The sequence below is a fragment of the Populus alba genome, chromosome 19 (assembly GCF_005239225.2).
Source record: "Populus alba chromosome 19, ASM523922v2, whole genome shotgun sequence".
Classification (NCBI taxonomy): Eukaryota; Viridiplantae; Streptophyta; class Magnoliopsida; order Malpighiales; family Salicaceae; genus Populus; species Populus alba.
The window spans coordinates 20,003,040-20,019,515 of record NC_133302.1 but is presented as its reverse complement, the minus strand read 5'-3'; the positions used below and the strand labels follow the sequence as shown (position 1 = coordinate 20,019,515).

The following is a 16,476-nucleotide window of genomic DNA, read 5'->3' as shown; positions in this document are numbered from 1 at the left end:
ATATATAGTTAATGTTTTTTCAATAAAAAATAAATAAATAGCATTGGAGTTGACTTGATATAATTTCATTAACTTAATGAGTTCAAAAGACAACTTGAATAACCAATAAAACATAATTTAACTAAAAAAAATTCAAGGCAATATATTTTTTTTAATATTAAAATGATAATATATTAGATTGACACGAGTTAACATTTCAAATCCGTAACTTGAAATCATGAGATCATGATAACCGTATATATTCAAATGAAAACAAATTAAACCATACTTTTCAATCAACCCAATATTAAAAAATAAAATTGAAAGGAATAGTTAAAAAGAAACAAAAAAAATAAAAGTTAACCCGAGTTAACCTATCATATTCATGACTTGAGTCATAAGATTAGAATAATTTTATAGAGAGTAAATTAAAATAAATTATGAAGCCTAATTCTTGATTAACCCAATATTAAATAATAAAATTAAAAAAAAAATTAAAAAATAAGTTGGATTAACCCATTAAACTCATGACCCAAGTTATGAGACTAGGCTAATCTAATAAAAAAAATTTTAAAAAAAATGACTTGAGTCAATCCAGGTTGATCTACAAAACTCATGAATTGAGTTATGAGACTCGAATAACCCTAAAAAAATCAAATCGAACAAATTATGAGGTTCAATTCTTAATAAATTCATTGTTGAAGGATAAAATTAAAAAAAATCAACATAAAAAAATACATAATAAAGCAATTTAAGTTCATTCGAATTAACATGCACAACTCATGACTCGGGTCATGAGATCAGGATAACCTTATAGAAAATAAACTGAAATAAATGCTAAAATCTGATTTTTAATCAACCTATTGTTAAAAATATTAAAAAAAAACTAAAAAATTATCAACTAAAAAAGAGACAAGAAAATCAAGTCAATTAGGTTATTCAATCAAAACTATGATAAAATTTAATTTCTAATAAATCAAATATTAAATAATATGTTTGAGAAAAAATATAGATTGAAAAAAAAAAAGCAAATATAAAAATACTATACAATGAATCATACTTTTGTAAAGTGATAAACATTAAAAACACCATCTTTTTTAATTTTTCTTAATAATAACAAATAATATCTTCTTACCACTACCATGTCCCAATAAAAAAACAAATTACTTTTAACCAAGGGGATGTTTACATCCTTTTCCCTCTGGCAAAATTCCATTTGGATCGCCTAAAACTACCATATAAATTAGATTGTGTTTATAATATATAACTGCTAAAGTATATAAAATAATTAAGAATTAAGAGTGGATTGATATCGAGCAAGAATTACGATTATCTTGGCAAATATTACTTGATACTAAAAACAAACTTGAGAACATTATGTAGCTTCATTGTTATATTCTCTTTTTTTTTTTTTTAATTCATCTCCCTATCTTCTCTTTTTTTTTTTTAATTCTATTTTCAATTTTCTTTTTAACAATTATTTACGTTGTTCTTAAACCAACTAAATCAACTAGATTATATTAGAGCAACTCCTATATAGTTTAATTTTAAACTCGAGCTAAGCAAATAAACATATATAGAGTTTTTTTCTTTTAATTTTATTATTTTTTTATATCTTCAATTATTTTTACCAATTAATCAAGTTATTTTTGAATCGATCAAGTCATGTAAAGGCAACTCCAATATGATTTGATTTCAAACTCGGACTAGGTAAAAAGTTGAGTTTTTTTTACGTCGATTTCATTTTTATTCTCAATTTTATCCTTTTGCTTATTTTACTAGTTGATTGAAATGCCTTTTGAGAGGTTAAGAGAGTGTTTGAGAGTACTTTTTAAAAGCGTTTTTGAAAAAATTTGAATTTTTTTTTTTTCTTTGAATTGATATGTTTTTTATGTTTTCAAATCATTTTGATGTGCTGATCTCAAAAATGATTTTTAAAAAATAAAAAAAATTATTGGCATTCTTTTCTGAGTGAAAAGCACTTTGAAAAGCAATAGCAACAACACTCCCAAACACGCTCTTAGTCAACTGGGTCACATTACGGTAATTGTTATGTGATTTAATTTTAAATTCAAGCTGGGTAAAAAGTCGGATCAAGAGATTTTAAACCTATTAGGTTGAGTTTAATAAAAATATATGCAATTTGTATATTTTTTGTTAGTTTTTTTTTTTAAAAAAAAAAAAAAACTATTTTGAATCATAGCATAACTCAAACCTGCAAACTAATTATAGTTGCAAAAGTAGTTAATTATCGGTCAACATATTTATTATTAAAATCATTAAACCCAACCTGTTTTAATTAAGGATCAGGCTAATTGATTTAAATCAATCTAAAATATCATTGTTTTAAGATTTTAAAAAAAAATGAGATGATATTATTTTCAAAAAATAGAATAAAAAAGTTAAAACAGGTTTTGAATATGTCAACCAGATTATAAATTAATATATTTTACTGAATAAATCAACTTAGTCTGTTTTGATTTAAAATCTAATTTGGCTAAAAGTCAAATTAAGGAGTCACCGAGAGAACTTATAGATTTTAATTACACACACTTACTTCTGCACAAGTTTTATCACAAGGAATTCCTTTATGATTGTTTCAAAATTAAAAATCAAACCTATATAAATGTCTAACTACAAGCCAATTTAGGAAGAAATGTCAATGAATCTATTTTTGAGTGACATTAACAAGGTAGTCATTGTTTGGGATTTGTTCTCTAAAATTTATCAAAAGTTTTCCCATAAGGGAAGGTGAAGATATGTGGCGAGAAAACCTCCACAGGAAAGGTCGGCAAAGTTTGAAATGCTGACTTACTGTATATGGAGATCGAACACATGATGTGGCTCCTTTATCTTACACAAGCTCGTCTCTTTGAGGTCCAAATGTAAGATCTCCTATCCGACTTCTTTAACTAGAAGTATGTGCAGAATTAACTCCACTCATTTTCCCTTTTTTTCTTCGAGAAATATGCATTTTAGCTTAATAGAAGAAGAAGATATATAACCTTAAGTACAATCAAAGCTCCAATCAACATTGTCTTCATTGCCATTCTTGCACTTTTGGTTTTAGCTCACTTCCTGATCCATGGCCACTCTTTACACGCTCCCTTCCCATAACAAATTCTCTTCGCTCACCAAAACCCACAAACCCTATTCCTCTTCTCCTTCACTTCTCCTCTCCACAAAACCCTTCACCAAATCCAACCCATCAAAGAACACAATCCTCTCAACCAAAAAGACTAGAACTTTGATCATTGGATCGCTCACAGAAGACAAAGAAGTTGTTCCAGTCAAAGATAAACCTTTGAAAGATAAAAGTAACCCTTTGCTTGTTAATGGGTCCAAAGATTCTGACCTTCTCTCATCATCTTCTTCTTCTACTGTTGAGAGTGATGATGAAGAAGAGAGAATGACAAGTAGAGCTATTAATGCTACCATTGTATTGGGGTTTGGTACTCTTGCTGTCTCTAGGTTGCTTACTATTGATCATGATTATTGGCATGTAAGTAATGCTTTTGTTACCTTAAATTCCGTTCTTTTTTTCTCGTGGTTAGTAAATGAATACAGTTCTGTTTATGCTGACCATGAACATGGGTGAAAGTTGTGCTCTTTGTAGTTTGCTTCTGTTTATGATTAACAGGTGGGATTTCTGTTTTTAATTTTTGGTTTGCAATGTTAGTTGTGATGTATTGTGCAAAATTTGGATTGGTTCATTCTTGGTTTGCACAAGAACTTTTCTTTTTTCATTGATCTTACATGTGTGAAACTAATTGCTCTTTTTTTTTTTGTAATTTGGCTCTTAGAAATCTGATATTAATCTTTGAGGTTTGATACCCTTTGATTGTCAGAATCATGTTTTGTGAGGTTAAGCATCACCTGAATTGGTTCACAAATTGTGGGATCAGCATTATTTGATGTTTTCCGTAATTTAAAGAATAGAAGTTTTATCCATTGATGAAAGAAGCTCTAAAGAAAGCTTAATATAAATTTCCTTGCTACCTTTTTATCAGTAATGAACAGAATTATTGTTCTAGTTATTGCATTTCTATCCTTCAGGAAACTTTTCGTAATTTTTAATATCGTTCAGGGATGGACCCTTTATGAGATTCTAAGGTATTTGCCTGAGCACAATTGGATTGCATATGAACAAGCTCTCAAAGCGAACCCTGTTTTGTCCAAAATGGCAATTAGTGGGATTGTCTACTCTATAGGAGATTGGATTGCTCAAGTAAGTTTTCTGTTTCCCTTGTATGGGATTTTTCCCAGGTGGCTTAGCAGAGTTATCAACTTGTTTTTCACAATTGATGTGTTTATATTGTTCTGAAATGCAGTGCTATGAAGGAAAACCAATTTTCGAGTTTGACAGGACTCGCACTTTTAGATCAGGGCTTGTTGGGTTTACTCTACATGGATCCCTCTCTCATTATTACTATCAATTCTGTGAGGTGATTATTGTTGTTTGGGTTTTGTTCATTTCACTTCACTTGCTGTCATGTTGATGTCATTTGGATGGCTGAAATCGTTTACATTGGTTTCTAGGCTCTTTTTCCTTTTGAAGATTGGTGGGTGGTCCCAGCCAAAGTTGCCTTTGACCAAACAGTTTGGGCAGCAATTTGGAACAGCATCTACTATGTGGCGCTAGGTTTGTTGCGTTTTGAGTCCCCAGACAATATTTTTAGCGAGCTGAAGGCAACGTTTTGGCTAATGTTGACTGTAAGAAGCTCCTCGAATTTTTCCATATGCAAGTTGAAAATGCTATAAATAAATGCTCCTGAGTGACACATTTTCCCCTTGATTTCAATTTGTCCATGATACTAACATTGTTGTCTGGGGCAAAAGTCATTGATTTACCAGCTTTGATTTTGATTTTATACCAAACTTATTTATGAGCATTTTCATTGCATTTTGAAATTTGCTGTTAGCTTTTAAATTCAGCTAAAATGTTTCTCTAGAAAAACTGAATAAAGGATAGAATAGGTCTCTTCTAATTTAGACTGCAGGATTGAGGCTTCTACTGAACATATGGTCTTAGGATTGTGATGGGACAAATTAATAGCCTGCCTGAGAATGTCCTCCATGTCAATTGAGAATATGAAGAAGAAAGATTTTTGTGCTTGCATTGAGGCCCTTGGTTAGAAGATGACATAGAAGGGCTATAGACTGCCACTAGCATCCTACCTGTTGTAACCCTTAAAAATTTGACAAAGGAATTTTCTTTGAAATCATTTTTATCGCAAAGAGAAAAAATCTTGAACAGCTCAATGTAATCTAAATTGCATTCATTTGTCTCCAATGGTGCTAAAAGTAGCATGAACTAGCAGCAAGAAAGAATATTACAATGGTAAAGGTCCATTTTCTTGCCTTTATACACTGATGTAGTTGAATGATTTTCACCGAGGCAATTTTTTGAGGTTCATTTATGCTTTGAGGTCCATGTAAAATAACATTCAACTGATAGATAATTGTTCATTTATACATCGTGTCTTGGTGATAGTAAACTGTTTCTGTTGATCTGCTTGATAGGCAGGATGGAAGCTTTGGCCATTTGCTCATTTGATTACCTATGGTGTTATCCCTCTTGAACAAAGGCTTCTTTGGGTAGATTGTGTGGAGCTCATCTGGGTGACCATACTCTCAACGTAAGTATTCATGATCATTAACCAGCTAAAAACGAGAGCATCTAATGAGTAACACCAGTCTCAACAATTAGACCAGCTAGAATGGCTGGTCTCTTTATAGTTTGTTTAATTTGCAACTACTGAATCTTATGACTTGATATATAGGATTGAACTATAAAATTACTTTTTTTTTTTTTTTGCTTTGTTCAATTCATACGACCTATCATTTTTGGTGGCTAATTGGTTGCGTAGTGTAATTAACATATGACAATTAAGGATTCCGAAGCACTTAGGACCCCAGGTACAAACCATTATGAACTCAAAAGGAGCATGTCTTTTATTCTTACCGTTTGTGTAGCATTGCATCTTTCTTCTATTTCTGTTTCTGGTGATAACTTGTTACTATTATCATAGTTTTGGTGGGTTTTTTTTCCTGGTGTTAAAATTGTGCTATAGCCTTTCTTCTTTGTAAAATGCTTGGCTGATTTTCAATTTAACACTGTTTTCTTTTCTGTTTTAAGTTATTCGAATGAGAAATCAGAATCTCGAATTTCTGACACAACCTTGGAGGCAAACTCAAGCTCTTCAGGCAGCGCTGATGAGGTACATCACAATTAAACTTTTCCTTTCAAATAATCCCATTATGGATAAAACTATATTATTGGAAAGTCCATTGACTCTGAACTATGTAACCAAAAATCACCGCTCCTCTAGGCTTTGCGTCAAGTAATCGAACCTATACTGTAGGTCAGATGAACCACAATTTTGTACAGGTTCATGTTGTGATGCAGTTGATTTTTAGTTTCCTATATGCTGATATCCTTCCCTTTATCTCACCTTGCAGAAATAAATGAACTGGAAAATCATGTCCCAACAAGAAGGGTGGTGCACTTGCTGTCATCAGGCAAACATGGACAGACTTGCTGTGCAAGAACAGCCTCTACCGTAATTTGCCTGTTGTTTTGTTGATGTGTATACTGTATATTAATATTGTTTTAGGGTGAGGCTTGGTGGCTGCTGCAACAGCAGATTGTTTCTTTGCTGCCTGGAGCACGAGCTTCAAAATACAGAAGCAGCTTCCTGCAATTATAGCAACAAGGTTGTGACACCTGACCCCTCAAAGGACCTTTGCAATTCAAGGAGGTTCTTGCATTGGGAGAAATTATCACACGGACCTGGTCCTCAAACTCAGTCATGGACCAATCAATCAAGAATCATTGTATTGAAACATGGAGCTATAGAAGAAAAGTAAATGAAACATCTGATTTTCCTTCTCTCCTCAGGACTGTTATCCATTGACCATTATGAAACAGGGACAACAAATCGATCTCCCGGGCTGCATGCACTAGATGGAGGACATGCCATTGAAGAGGCTCTTTGGCTGTGTTTTGTCCTACTTCTGTATTTAAAAAATGTGTTTATTTTTTGAAGGTTTTGATATGTTAATATAAAAAAATTCAAAAAATTATTTTAATTTATTTTTAAATAAAAAATATTTTTTAAAAAATATCCCAGCATGTTACAAACACAAATAAGTGAGGAGCATGTGGATGACATGACAGGCAGTCTATGCTCGTATTCTGAAATTGGCAGGTATCTTCACCTTCTCAGTCAGGATGTTCCAAGGCTACAAATAAATACTTCCTCGTGAATTCAGTAGTCATAGCATGGGTAGCGTGTGAATGGTATTATTGTAGTTTGTGATTTAAAAAAATTATAAATTATAGTTTTTTTAATTAAAATTTTAGTAGAGTTTTTAATAGAATTTATATAAAATTTTGATATGTATTGATTAATTAAGTATTTTTAAATTCATGAATGAGGTAAAATGTAGATTGTATTTTATTATAAAAAATAAATAAAGTTTTAAACTTGTTTGAAAATATGATAGAAATTGTTTTTTTTTTTTTTTATTTAAAAATATATTAAAATTAGTAATAATGATCAGGTAATACTCCTCATGATTGTGATCCAAAATATGCTCCTAGCCATCGATTAAACAAATGACTATCGTGAATGGGCTAATCCTTTCCTTTTTGTTTTTTTTTTTTTTTTCCTTTCAGAAGGAAGAATAGGAAAAAAAAATATAATCACAATATATCAAAAAAAAAAATCATTTTTCTTCCCTCTATCCTATATCAATATTCATTGAAATATAAGTGTTTTATTTTAGTATTATAATAAACAAAATTACATTGGTAAAATTATGAAATTCAAAGCATAAGATATATTTTGATCATATTTATAAGATAAATAATATGATTTAGCCTTTTGATTTATTTATGGTTTTCAAGAAATAATATAAAGTGAAAATGCCATGTTTGATTATGTAACAGCAATGGAAATAGTGATGTCATCACTAATTATAATTACTTATCAATCTAAGTACAATTAAAAAATATGTATTGGGAGATGGAATTTGTAGTGTCAATCTATAGGATTTACCCTCTTTTTTGTCATTTCTTCCCTAACAAATCGTGAGAGATTAATTTTATAAATTAAGATATGTCCTTCAATACTATGGAGCATCTACTTTTAAAAAAAAAAAGCAAATAAAAGATCATTATGGAGTTCAAGAAAGATTTTAGTCCAAATTAAAAGACACAAAATTTAGAAATTTTGTAGCAAACAAAAAGAAAATCTAGGTATTAAAGATTGCATAGTGTTTTGACATGGATGCTTGAATTAGTTGCATTGTATGTGAGTTGGTAGCATAAGAGGGAAGGGGAATCATAAAAGGTTTGATTTTGGTCTATGAATAGGAGTGGTTCTTGGGCATCGATGACTTCAAAGATTAGTTATTTCAAATGATAGTGATTTATTATGAAGGTCAAAGACAACATTTGAACATCAGTATAGTTTATTATTATTATTATTATTAATATTAAGATGGGTGTTTGGACTAGTTTGCACGTGTTTCAACTAATCCCACGAGTTTTAAAGTTAATAACCATATAAGTCTCCAGAAACCTTGAATTTATAAAACTCTAATAGATAATTTTTAAAAAACAAATTTAAAATTTAATTAGTTAAGTTATTACCCTCATGTTTTTAAACCGGCAGCTCAAGTCTTAATGCTGTTTGGTTCTTGGATCTTATATCTTGAACTGAATCAAAACATGACTGAGATAATTCCCACATTTATAGTTACAAGATGGAGCGGAACTGATGTTTGGAACCTTTACGAGCAGGCAGATTCTAGATTTATGGTTTTTCTTTTTTTTCTTTTTATGGCAAACACATTTCATTTGGTTATTAAGGTTGTTCGTGGTGAAGTCTTGTACACACCATATTCGGTGGATACACGCGCTAATTAGCTCCAACATACTGATTTTGGCAAAGTTTCTCTAAAAGTGATTAGCTATGATGCTTTAAAAGCAGCTCAAAATGTTTTTTTGCCTTCATTTTTGGAGAAGACAAGTGCACACTGTGACTAAGAAATTACTGTGTGTTGCGTCTCGATCCGGAGAACTGAGTGCTATTTTACATTTTCCATTGATCTTCTCCTTAGTCAATGATAAGATTATGCTAGAGGTTATACTGCAACAGAAAGATCTACATACTGTCCCTCTTGTGTGCTGCTCTCTGATAGATTTTTACCCCACCTGTTTTCTTTTTTCTTACCTGGAAATATTATAATCGTCGCTGCAGATTATTCTTTGTGAAACATCCATCTCTCCATTCTGGACATTCCAAATTAAGAGAGCATCCGCAGGGGTTATCCCCTTTGGATAAGGTTTCTAGGTTTTCATATCTTCCTGATGCTATGAAAATATGTACTTCTGAAATGAGAAAAAAAAAAAAAAAAAAAACCCTTTTATAGAACAGAGAATCAGAATGGTTGGTTATTGGCCATTTCCTGTCATGTTTTGAAAGTTAGAACCTAGCATTCTCTTTTGAATGAAAAACTATTTGAGATCTTGTGTTATTATTTATCTTCTACGTGTTGCCGTTATTTACTAAAGTGATTTGTTTTTGTTGATTGAACTTTTGGGTGGTTGTTGGAAGATTTTGTCTGGTTTTGCTCGTGATCAAAGATGGTTTTCCAGCAAGGTGTAAATGTGTTACTGTCTATGCTTGCATTAAGGATAAAAGAGATGGGTAGCTCATGGTTGGAAGAGACTGATTTAAATGTTGCTGATGGTGACTAGAAACCACATTCATTAAGTTTGGTTTTGAAAAAAAAACCTCAAAAAATGAAAAACAAAATCATACAGACGATTGGTAGCGATGGGTATGCACAAATCCAAGCAGTCTTGATCAATAAAGGATGAACCAATGATGCTTCCCTCTTAAAGGCCATGGAAATTGGAAATTTCCCTCTAAAAATCGTTTGGGGGCTCTTAGAAGTGCATGGTAAGGTGGTTTCTTGTTTATTGACAAGTTGAAACATGCAGAGCTAAACTTGTTTCCCTAACATTTGGGTCCTATTTTTCATTACCAAGCCTGTGGCGGCCATTAAATTGGTCTCTTCCGTCCCTCTAACTACATATTTGTCCTTGTGACCAGATGAGAGATGCTATGAATGGTATGTCTGTCCATAACCATACCTGTTCATATGATTCTAGTAAATTTGATTTGGTTTTGTGATCGTGTCCATTAATAATTTTTACAAATGTGTCTCACGTAAACGTTAGGAGGACGCAACAAACCAAGAGATGGAATAATCTCCTGCTGAGATGGTAACTGGAGAAGTAATGAATGCATGGATAGTATCAGCTAAATAATGTGTCATGTTTGCAAGGGTTAGAATAACATATCAAAATTATCGTGGTTATGTTAACGGGTGTCCCTTCAGCAGCAGCAGCAGAAGAGGAGGAGGAGGGGGAAGAAATTCTTTGTTGCATATAGATTTGTTGGTGCGTTAACTAGAAATTATGTCGCAGCCGCCCATTGATTCAAATTTCGAGATGATATTGATGGGATTAAATCACTTGAAACATGTTTTGTATGAAATGACTGCTCTCAAAACTATAAGCTGCCCATTGAATTCACAGGAGTCTTGATTTTGACCATCATAGAAAGCAAGGACCCCTGATAGAATATTTTGCCCCCAAATCTCTAGGCATATGTGAAGATGATGTAGCAGTGACTGGTTGAAAGGGAGCAGGATTCACACACGAAGAAAATGTATCACAGACAAGCCAGGTGAAGTGATTGCTTATGTAACACTACGTTTGCATTTCCTCTCTTTCTCAGAATCAATTCCATTTTTTTTCAGCAGCGAAGCAATCATGGTTGAACGTCAGGCAGGACTACTATCGTAGCTCTTGGAGAAAAAGCTCATCTGGGATAAGAAACTTGCTGTCGACAAGAATTTGATATGGCAGCCATGAAGAACTTACACAAGCACATTCAGAATCTAGACAGTAGATGAAGTGGTATTAACAAAGCTATGTTTAGTTCAATTCTCTGAACAAAGCTGTCTTTCTACATTTCTGTGAACATACAACAAAAGGAGCTGGGGCAATAATTTACCTGGACAAAGTTTCAAAACATTGTGCCACCAGAACAAGAGAGCTTTCTGAGTATAATGAGGCTCAAGAGCCAAAATATTACAATGATGGCAGCCCCATTTCATCCATGTAGATACCACAAAGATTATGGGCCTGGTCTTTCCTCAGAAAATCTTGGAAGTTGAACAAGTGAATTCACTCGAGTGACTCCTTCCAAACCTAGCCAACTCTGATCCTCAGCATTATTCACTGCTTCGCCATCTCCATCAACTTCAACAGCTTGCCTTCCATAAGTATCCGTTTCTTCTGCTGATCTAACTGTAAAATTTCTTTGCAAACATGGCTCAGATTTCTGCCCATCGTCTGATTCAGCAGCATTGCCAGAATGATTGCTCTGATCAAGAGTTGCCGAGGAAAAGCCTTGTTCATCATAATCTGATTCTGAGTCCATTTTCCCGTCCAGAAATAAGCAAACAACAGCACAGTCATCCATCTTTGAAGTTGGGTATTTAAGCTTCCATTCACGAGCAGCAGAGTCCACCAGAATTCTTGCAGCTGATGCCCGTGTTGGAGCTGAGGATACAATCTCAACCACCTCTTCGTTGCTCAAGACATCCCAAACCTGTGCAATTCAAACTTAACATTTAGCACATAAGTAAAATATATACATACATACATACATACATATATATTGCCAAGCATTGTCTCGGAAAAAGAAAAAAAGAACATATCGAGGCTACAGTTCTGGTATTTCAAAATTGCTGAGGTGTAATTAGCTTTGATATTACATTACTGTTTAGCATTTCTGTATTCTTGATGAATTTGGATGGGTTAGACTAAAAGATTTGGCAATCCAATCAAGATGATGCACATGTATCACAATCAGAAACTCAATACATCAAAAAATAACATTTGGAAAAGCTTGCACAAGACAGGATTATACGGAAGTCAGAATAGATTGGGAACATCAGGAACTCATTTTGACTCAAAAGCTCAAGCATAGAACAATGCAACACTATTCAAAGCAAAACATGACTGGCCATTGTCACATAGCTGTCATGGAATGGCAGCTGACAGCTGGGTCAATCTATTTGCTGCTTAGGTTTGAAGAACCCTCAATTCAATCTATAGGCATACAAAATCCACACCGTCAGATGGCCCATCTATGATCCACCACATTGAGTTCTCTTTTTTCCCTTGTATGCCTTTCAAAAAAAGTGTTATTGCCTGATTGGTATTTATATACACTTGACACTCCTCTACAAGCTTTCCTCTCCACCAAGCATCCACATGGTAACCAGAGTCATTAAACATTCAGTCAGTGATATGGACCTTAGAAATATCAAATTGAAAAGTCTCATCAGCTGAGTATCTCAAAATAAAATAAATTTGGATTCAATATCAACAGATAGAAAATGAACTGCTCGGAAAAATATATCAGAGGTGAAAACATACCCCATCTGAGGCAAGAACGATGAATTGATCCCTCTCTGTAAGGGTCCGATGTGAAAACTCAGGTATGGAGATCACTCCATATTCCTTCAAACAGAAATCACCAAATGCCCGAGCCATTGCTAAGCCAGGGGCATCATCAAATGGTAACCAAACTCTTGGCACTTCAGGCTCGTCTTGCAATGCAAACACTCTACCTTTACACCGCTTAATTCTTTCAGCTTCCCCTGCAACAATTGCATTTCATGTCAACTCATGGGTATGCAAAGATGGGTATACCACCAAAATTCATAGCTAATTGTAATGTATATGACCTACTTGGCAAATCAGGCTTCAGATCAACGGTCAACTGGACTGCCACCAAGGAATCATTGCTGTCCTTAGATCCCATGATTGCACGGGAATCCCCAATATATCCCATGAATAGATTGGAGCCCTTTAAAATCACAAATAAATGTATACAATAAGGCTGAAGATAAACAAATGGGACATGAAGAGCGATCTATATGAATGGAATATCAACACTGAGCTGTCCACCCTACAATACCTGTTTCACAATAGTGATAGCTGTGCTCCCACTGCAGAAGCAGTCCAAATTCGGATGGGATTTCAACTCTTTATCCATGGCCTTATATGACTTCAGGAATGCTTCTCTCCATAAAGAATTCAATTTATCCTCGATAGAGCCATCCTTGTCCAAATCCCCAACATCTGATTTCATCGAATTCCCCTTGAAACAAGTTTGATCTGACCCATTTTGCCTTGACTGACAAGAGTTCAAGAATGATTGTAATTTTACAGGCAGGGCATCCCTAACCTTGCGGGCAACTAGATGGCCATGAGGACCATGACCGTCAAAAACACCACAGAAGGTCACATCTTCTGACATGAAATCCTACATAGATCCAAAGTGATACTAAGCATTTAACTCCAAATGTTATTAAAAGCTAATCTCAATGGAAAATGAAACTTACTTCCCACACAATCATTGCATCCTGGTTTATGCCCTTGCGACCCTGCTGTGTGAATATACAAGAAGTTCGGCTCTTTCCATTGGTGAAAACCCTGTTAGGTATGGATGGTAGATGTTGTAGTGTGACCACATGATCAGAGAATGTTCTTTTAGTTCTCTTTTGCCGGCAAAGACCAATCCCCAAGCAAGGCAGGGGAACTGGCTCTCCATTGCTCTTACTGCTGCAAGTACTCCGACTAGTTGAAACACAAGCTCCCATTTGCTCAATCCCAGAACAAAGACATCTATGGTTTAATTAATAGAAAAGTTTCCTCTTATTTCCAGAACAGATCTCGCATAAAATTCCGAATTTCGCTAGCTAGTCAACCAAGAAAAAGACTATCCAAAACATCAAAGATTCCCACACTAGTCACTGTACACCCCAATGTAGAAAACCATGACCTTTTAATCTTGGTCAAATACAATCCATAAGTGATTGCGCAAATCAACGATTAAACTGGCTGAACACAAACAAGAGGACAACAGTTAATGATTGTTAATTAAATACCTCGTTAGAAACCAGAGATGACTGCAAGTAACTAAACTCTCAACACATCAAACAAAACCAAATTTAATAATCTTCCATGTGACCTTGGAATAGGATATTCTTAAAAAGGCTGTCCTAATATCTTGTCCTTCATAAGGATTCACATTATTTTCACACTACTTGGAGAGTTAAAATCATGTCACTTAAGAATCCACAAACAAATAATTAAAAAACTGAAGCCAACAAAGAGAGAAGCTTAAAATTCAAGAACAAATCAGAAAACAAGAAACCTGTTTGTCCTGCCAAGTAAAATGCATCAAAAATACACTACAATCATAAGAATAATATAAACGTATTTTCATGATTCTTGAATTCTTACCTTTTATGCTTGAGTAGAGAACCAAAGAAGAGATCAAAACAAAGAGTTGACAAGTAGTATAATAGCTGGCACAATCTCAATTAAAACCCTTAGATTTCTGGTGGGTTTTCCATAAAAGACTTAAAGATAGAACAAAGTATGCATTTTAATTAGTTTCCACTTAAAAAAAGAAACCCATCAAAGCAAATTCAAAATTAAGACGAGACCATTATTTCAAAGTAAAGAGGGGGGGAGAGGGAGAGAGAGAGAGAGGAAACGTAGAACTTTGAATTCCCACTAGAGAGAAAACCAAGAAGAGATAAAGCAGAAACAGAAAAGTAGAAAAGGACGAAACAAAGGTATGATTTGTCAAAACAGAATCAAAAGATGGCCTTAAAAAGAGAATATAACAAAGATATCGACTATTACATAATTATTATTAACAAAGCGAGAGGAGCAAAACACACACTACAAAACAAAAATTTACAAGGACTGGAAACTTGTTTGGCCAACCAACTCAACCCAACTCTGTTAACTTGTATGGCCAACCAACTCAATTCAACCCAACTCAAACTCCGTTTCCCTCTTTGGTCACTTAGAATGCAAAAAACATAGAATATAAATTCAAAATTTTCCATTTTTCAAGAGCCCCATTTGGTATACCATAGCGGAGAACAGAAATTCTCAATTTTTAAAAGCAAAAACACTCCATGATCCATAAAGCATGCATCTTTCTTTTATCCTTTGGTTTCCTCAGTTGCCTCTGTAAACAGTTAGAGTTAGCTCATGAACACTTTAAGTTAAATGTGTCAGATCTTTAAGCCTTCTTGCATTAAGTGTTGACATTATCTTAAGCAAACAAAGACTATAAAGAAAACATATTTATCATCGAAAGACAAGCAAAGTTCATGAAATGGGGCATTCAAAACTGGAACAAAGACAGCACCTTTAATATTTTGTCGAGAAGTGAAACAAAACAAGTTCAGAGTTAAGGATAAGAAGAACAGGGCAAAACCCATAGATAAACAAAATATGTTTAAATAAAAAACATGAGAGAGAGAGAGGGAGAGAGGTGAACTTGTTTGTGTGTGGATGCATTAATTGTAAAAGCAAGCAAAGCAGGCGAGAGGGAGGGACGTTGGCCGGAAGTAACTGATGTGTTAAGGGTGTGGGCTCAGAGCCTAAATCATGATTTTTCTTGTTGTTAAGGAAAATAACACTCGCACTTGTTAAGCGCGTTGGTTACTGACGCATTAATTCATGCCAAATGTTGATTGCAAAAATGAAGAGAGGTTACTATGAAAGGAGGATGGAGTTAAGACATCTAAGATTTGCTTTTAAATTTGCATTTCAAATGGTTTTTGATGAAAAAAAATTTAAAAATTAATTAATTTTTACATTATTTTAATATGTTAGTATCAAAAATAGTTTTTTTAAAAATTATTATTTTAATGCATTTCTAGATAAAAAATATTTTAAAAAACAATCACTATCACATTATTAGACACATTTTAAGAATTGATTTTTGAGACGAATTCTAATGATTATCATTTAGTTATAGTTTAAATTTGTTGATTTTTATAGTGTTTGAACTAAAAATATTAAAGCAATACTTTAATTTTATGAGTTTTTAAATTATAATAATTTAATATAAAATCTAACCAAAAGTTGTCATGTCACACTAATATTACTTGATATATAAATAATAAGCATGGAAAGAGAGAAATGACATAATAATGAATTAGAAATACATATTCAAAGCTGGGCAATGAAATGGTAAAACCATAAAACCTAGTTATAGTTCTTAGACTTGGTCCGGTTCAAGGCTTGGGTTCCAGATTTTGACTAGGTCACCGGATCTTCCGGGTTAATTCTTTTAAAAAAAAATCAAAGAGTTACAACTAGATTTTTGACCGAGTCTTGCTAGGTAAGCCAAGTCACACTATATTTTTTCTTCTCCTGTTTTTTTTTTAACCCAGCCGATCAAAATATGGACCTAGTCATCAATGCTTAACAATATATGTGTGTGTGTAATTTTATATGGATTTCATTGAAATTTTTTTAAAAAATATATTATAATTTATAATTTTTTAAAAATTTATTATTTTAAACCA

General features: G+C 33.3%; 2 protein-coding genes across 5 annotated transcripts; one reads left to right on the top strand and one right to left on the bottom strand.

Annotated features, from left to right (window-relative positions):
- Window positions 1-2,841: 2,841 nt before the first annotated feature.
- Window positions 2,842-6,879, top strand: LOC118038528 (uncharacterized). Of its 2 annotated transcripts, XM_035044912.2 has the most exons (7): window positions 2,845-3,481; window positions 4,067-4,207; window positions 4,311-4,424; window positions 4,519-4,692; window positions 5,503-5,618; window positions 6,119-6,200; window positions 6,442-6,879. In XM_035044912.2, exons 1-7 carry the CDS (start codon window positions 3,065-3,067, stop codon window positions 6,445-6,447), a joined length of 1,050 nt encoding a protein of 349 aa, XP_034900803.1. In that variant the 5' UTR covers window positions 2,845-3,064; the 3' UTR covers window positions 6,448-6,879. The 2 variants fall into 2 exon arrangements, 1 of the variants encoding a protein (XP_034900803.1); XR_004685774.2 differs by lacking the exon at window positions 6,442-6,879 and having other exon boundaries at window positions 2,842-3,481; window positions 5,507-5,618.
- A 3,611-nt stretch (window positions 6,880-10,490) lies between these two features.
- Window positions 10,491-15,465, bottom strand: LOC118038529 (probable protein phosphatase 2C 52). Of its 3 annotated transcripts, XR_004685775.2 has the most exons (7): window positions 14,384-15,248; window positions 13,480-13,978; window positions 13,053-13,400; window positions 12,824-12,941; window positions 12,509-12,732; window positions 11,076-11,675; window positions 10,491-10,959 (listed from the first exon to the last, which is right to left on the bottom strand). XR_004685775.2 is itself a non-coding variant. In XM_035044915.2 (6 exons), the coding sequence occupies exons 2-6, from the start codon at window positions 13,735-13,737 to the stop codon at window positions 11,199-11,201; spliced, it is 1,425 nt and encodes a 474-aa protein (XP_034900806.1). In that variant the 5' UTR covers window positions 13,738-13,978; window positions 15,309-15,465; the 3' UTR covers window positions 10,972-11,198. The 3 variants fall into 3 exon arrangements, 2 of the variants coding, with proteins under 2 accessions (XP_034900806.1, XP_034900804.1); XM_035044915.2 differs by lacking the exons at window positions 10,491-10,959; window positions 14,384-15,248 and adding an exon at window positions 15,309-15,465 and having other exon boundaries at window positions 10,972-11,675; XM_035044913.2 differs by lacking the exon at window positions 10,491-10,959 and having other exon boundaries at window positions 10,972-11,675.
- Window positions 15,466-16,476: the final 1,011 nt, after the last annotated feature.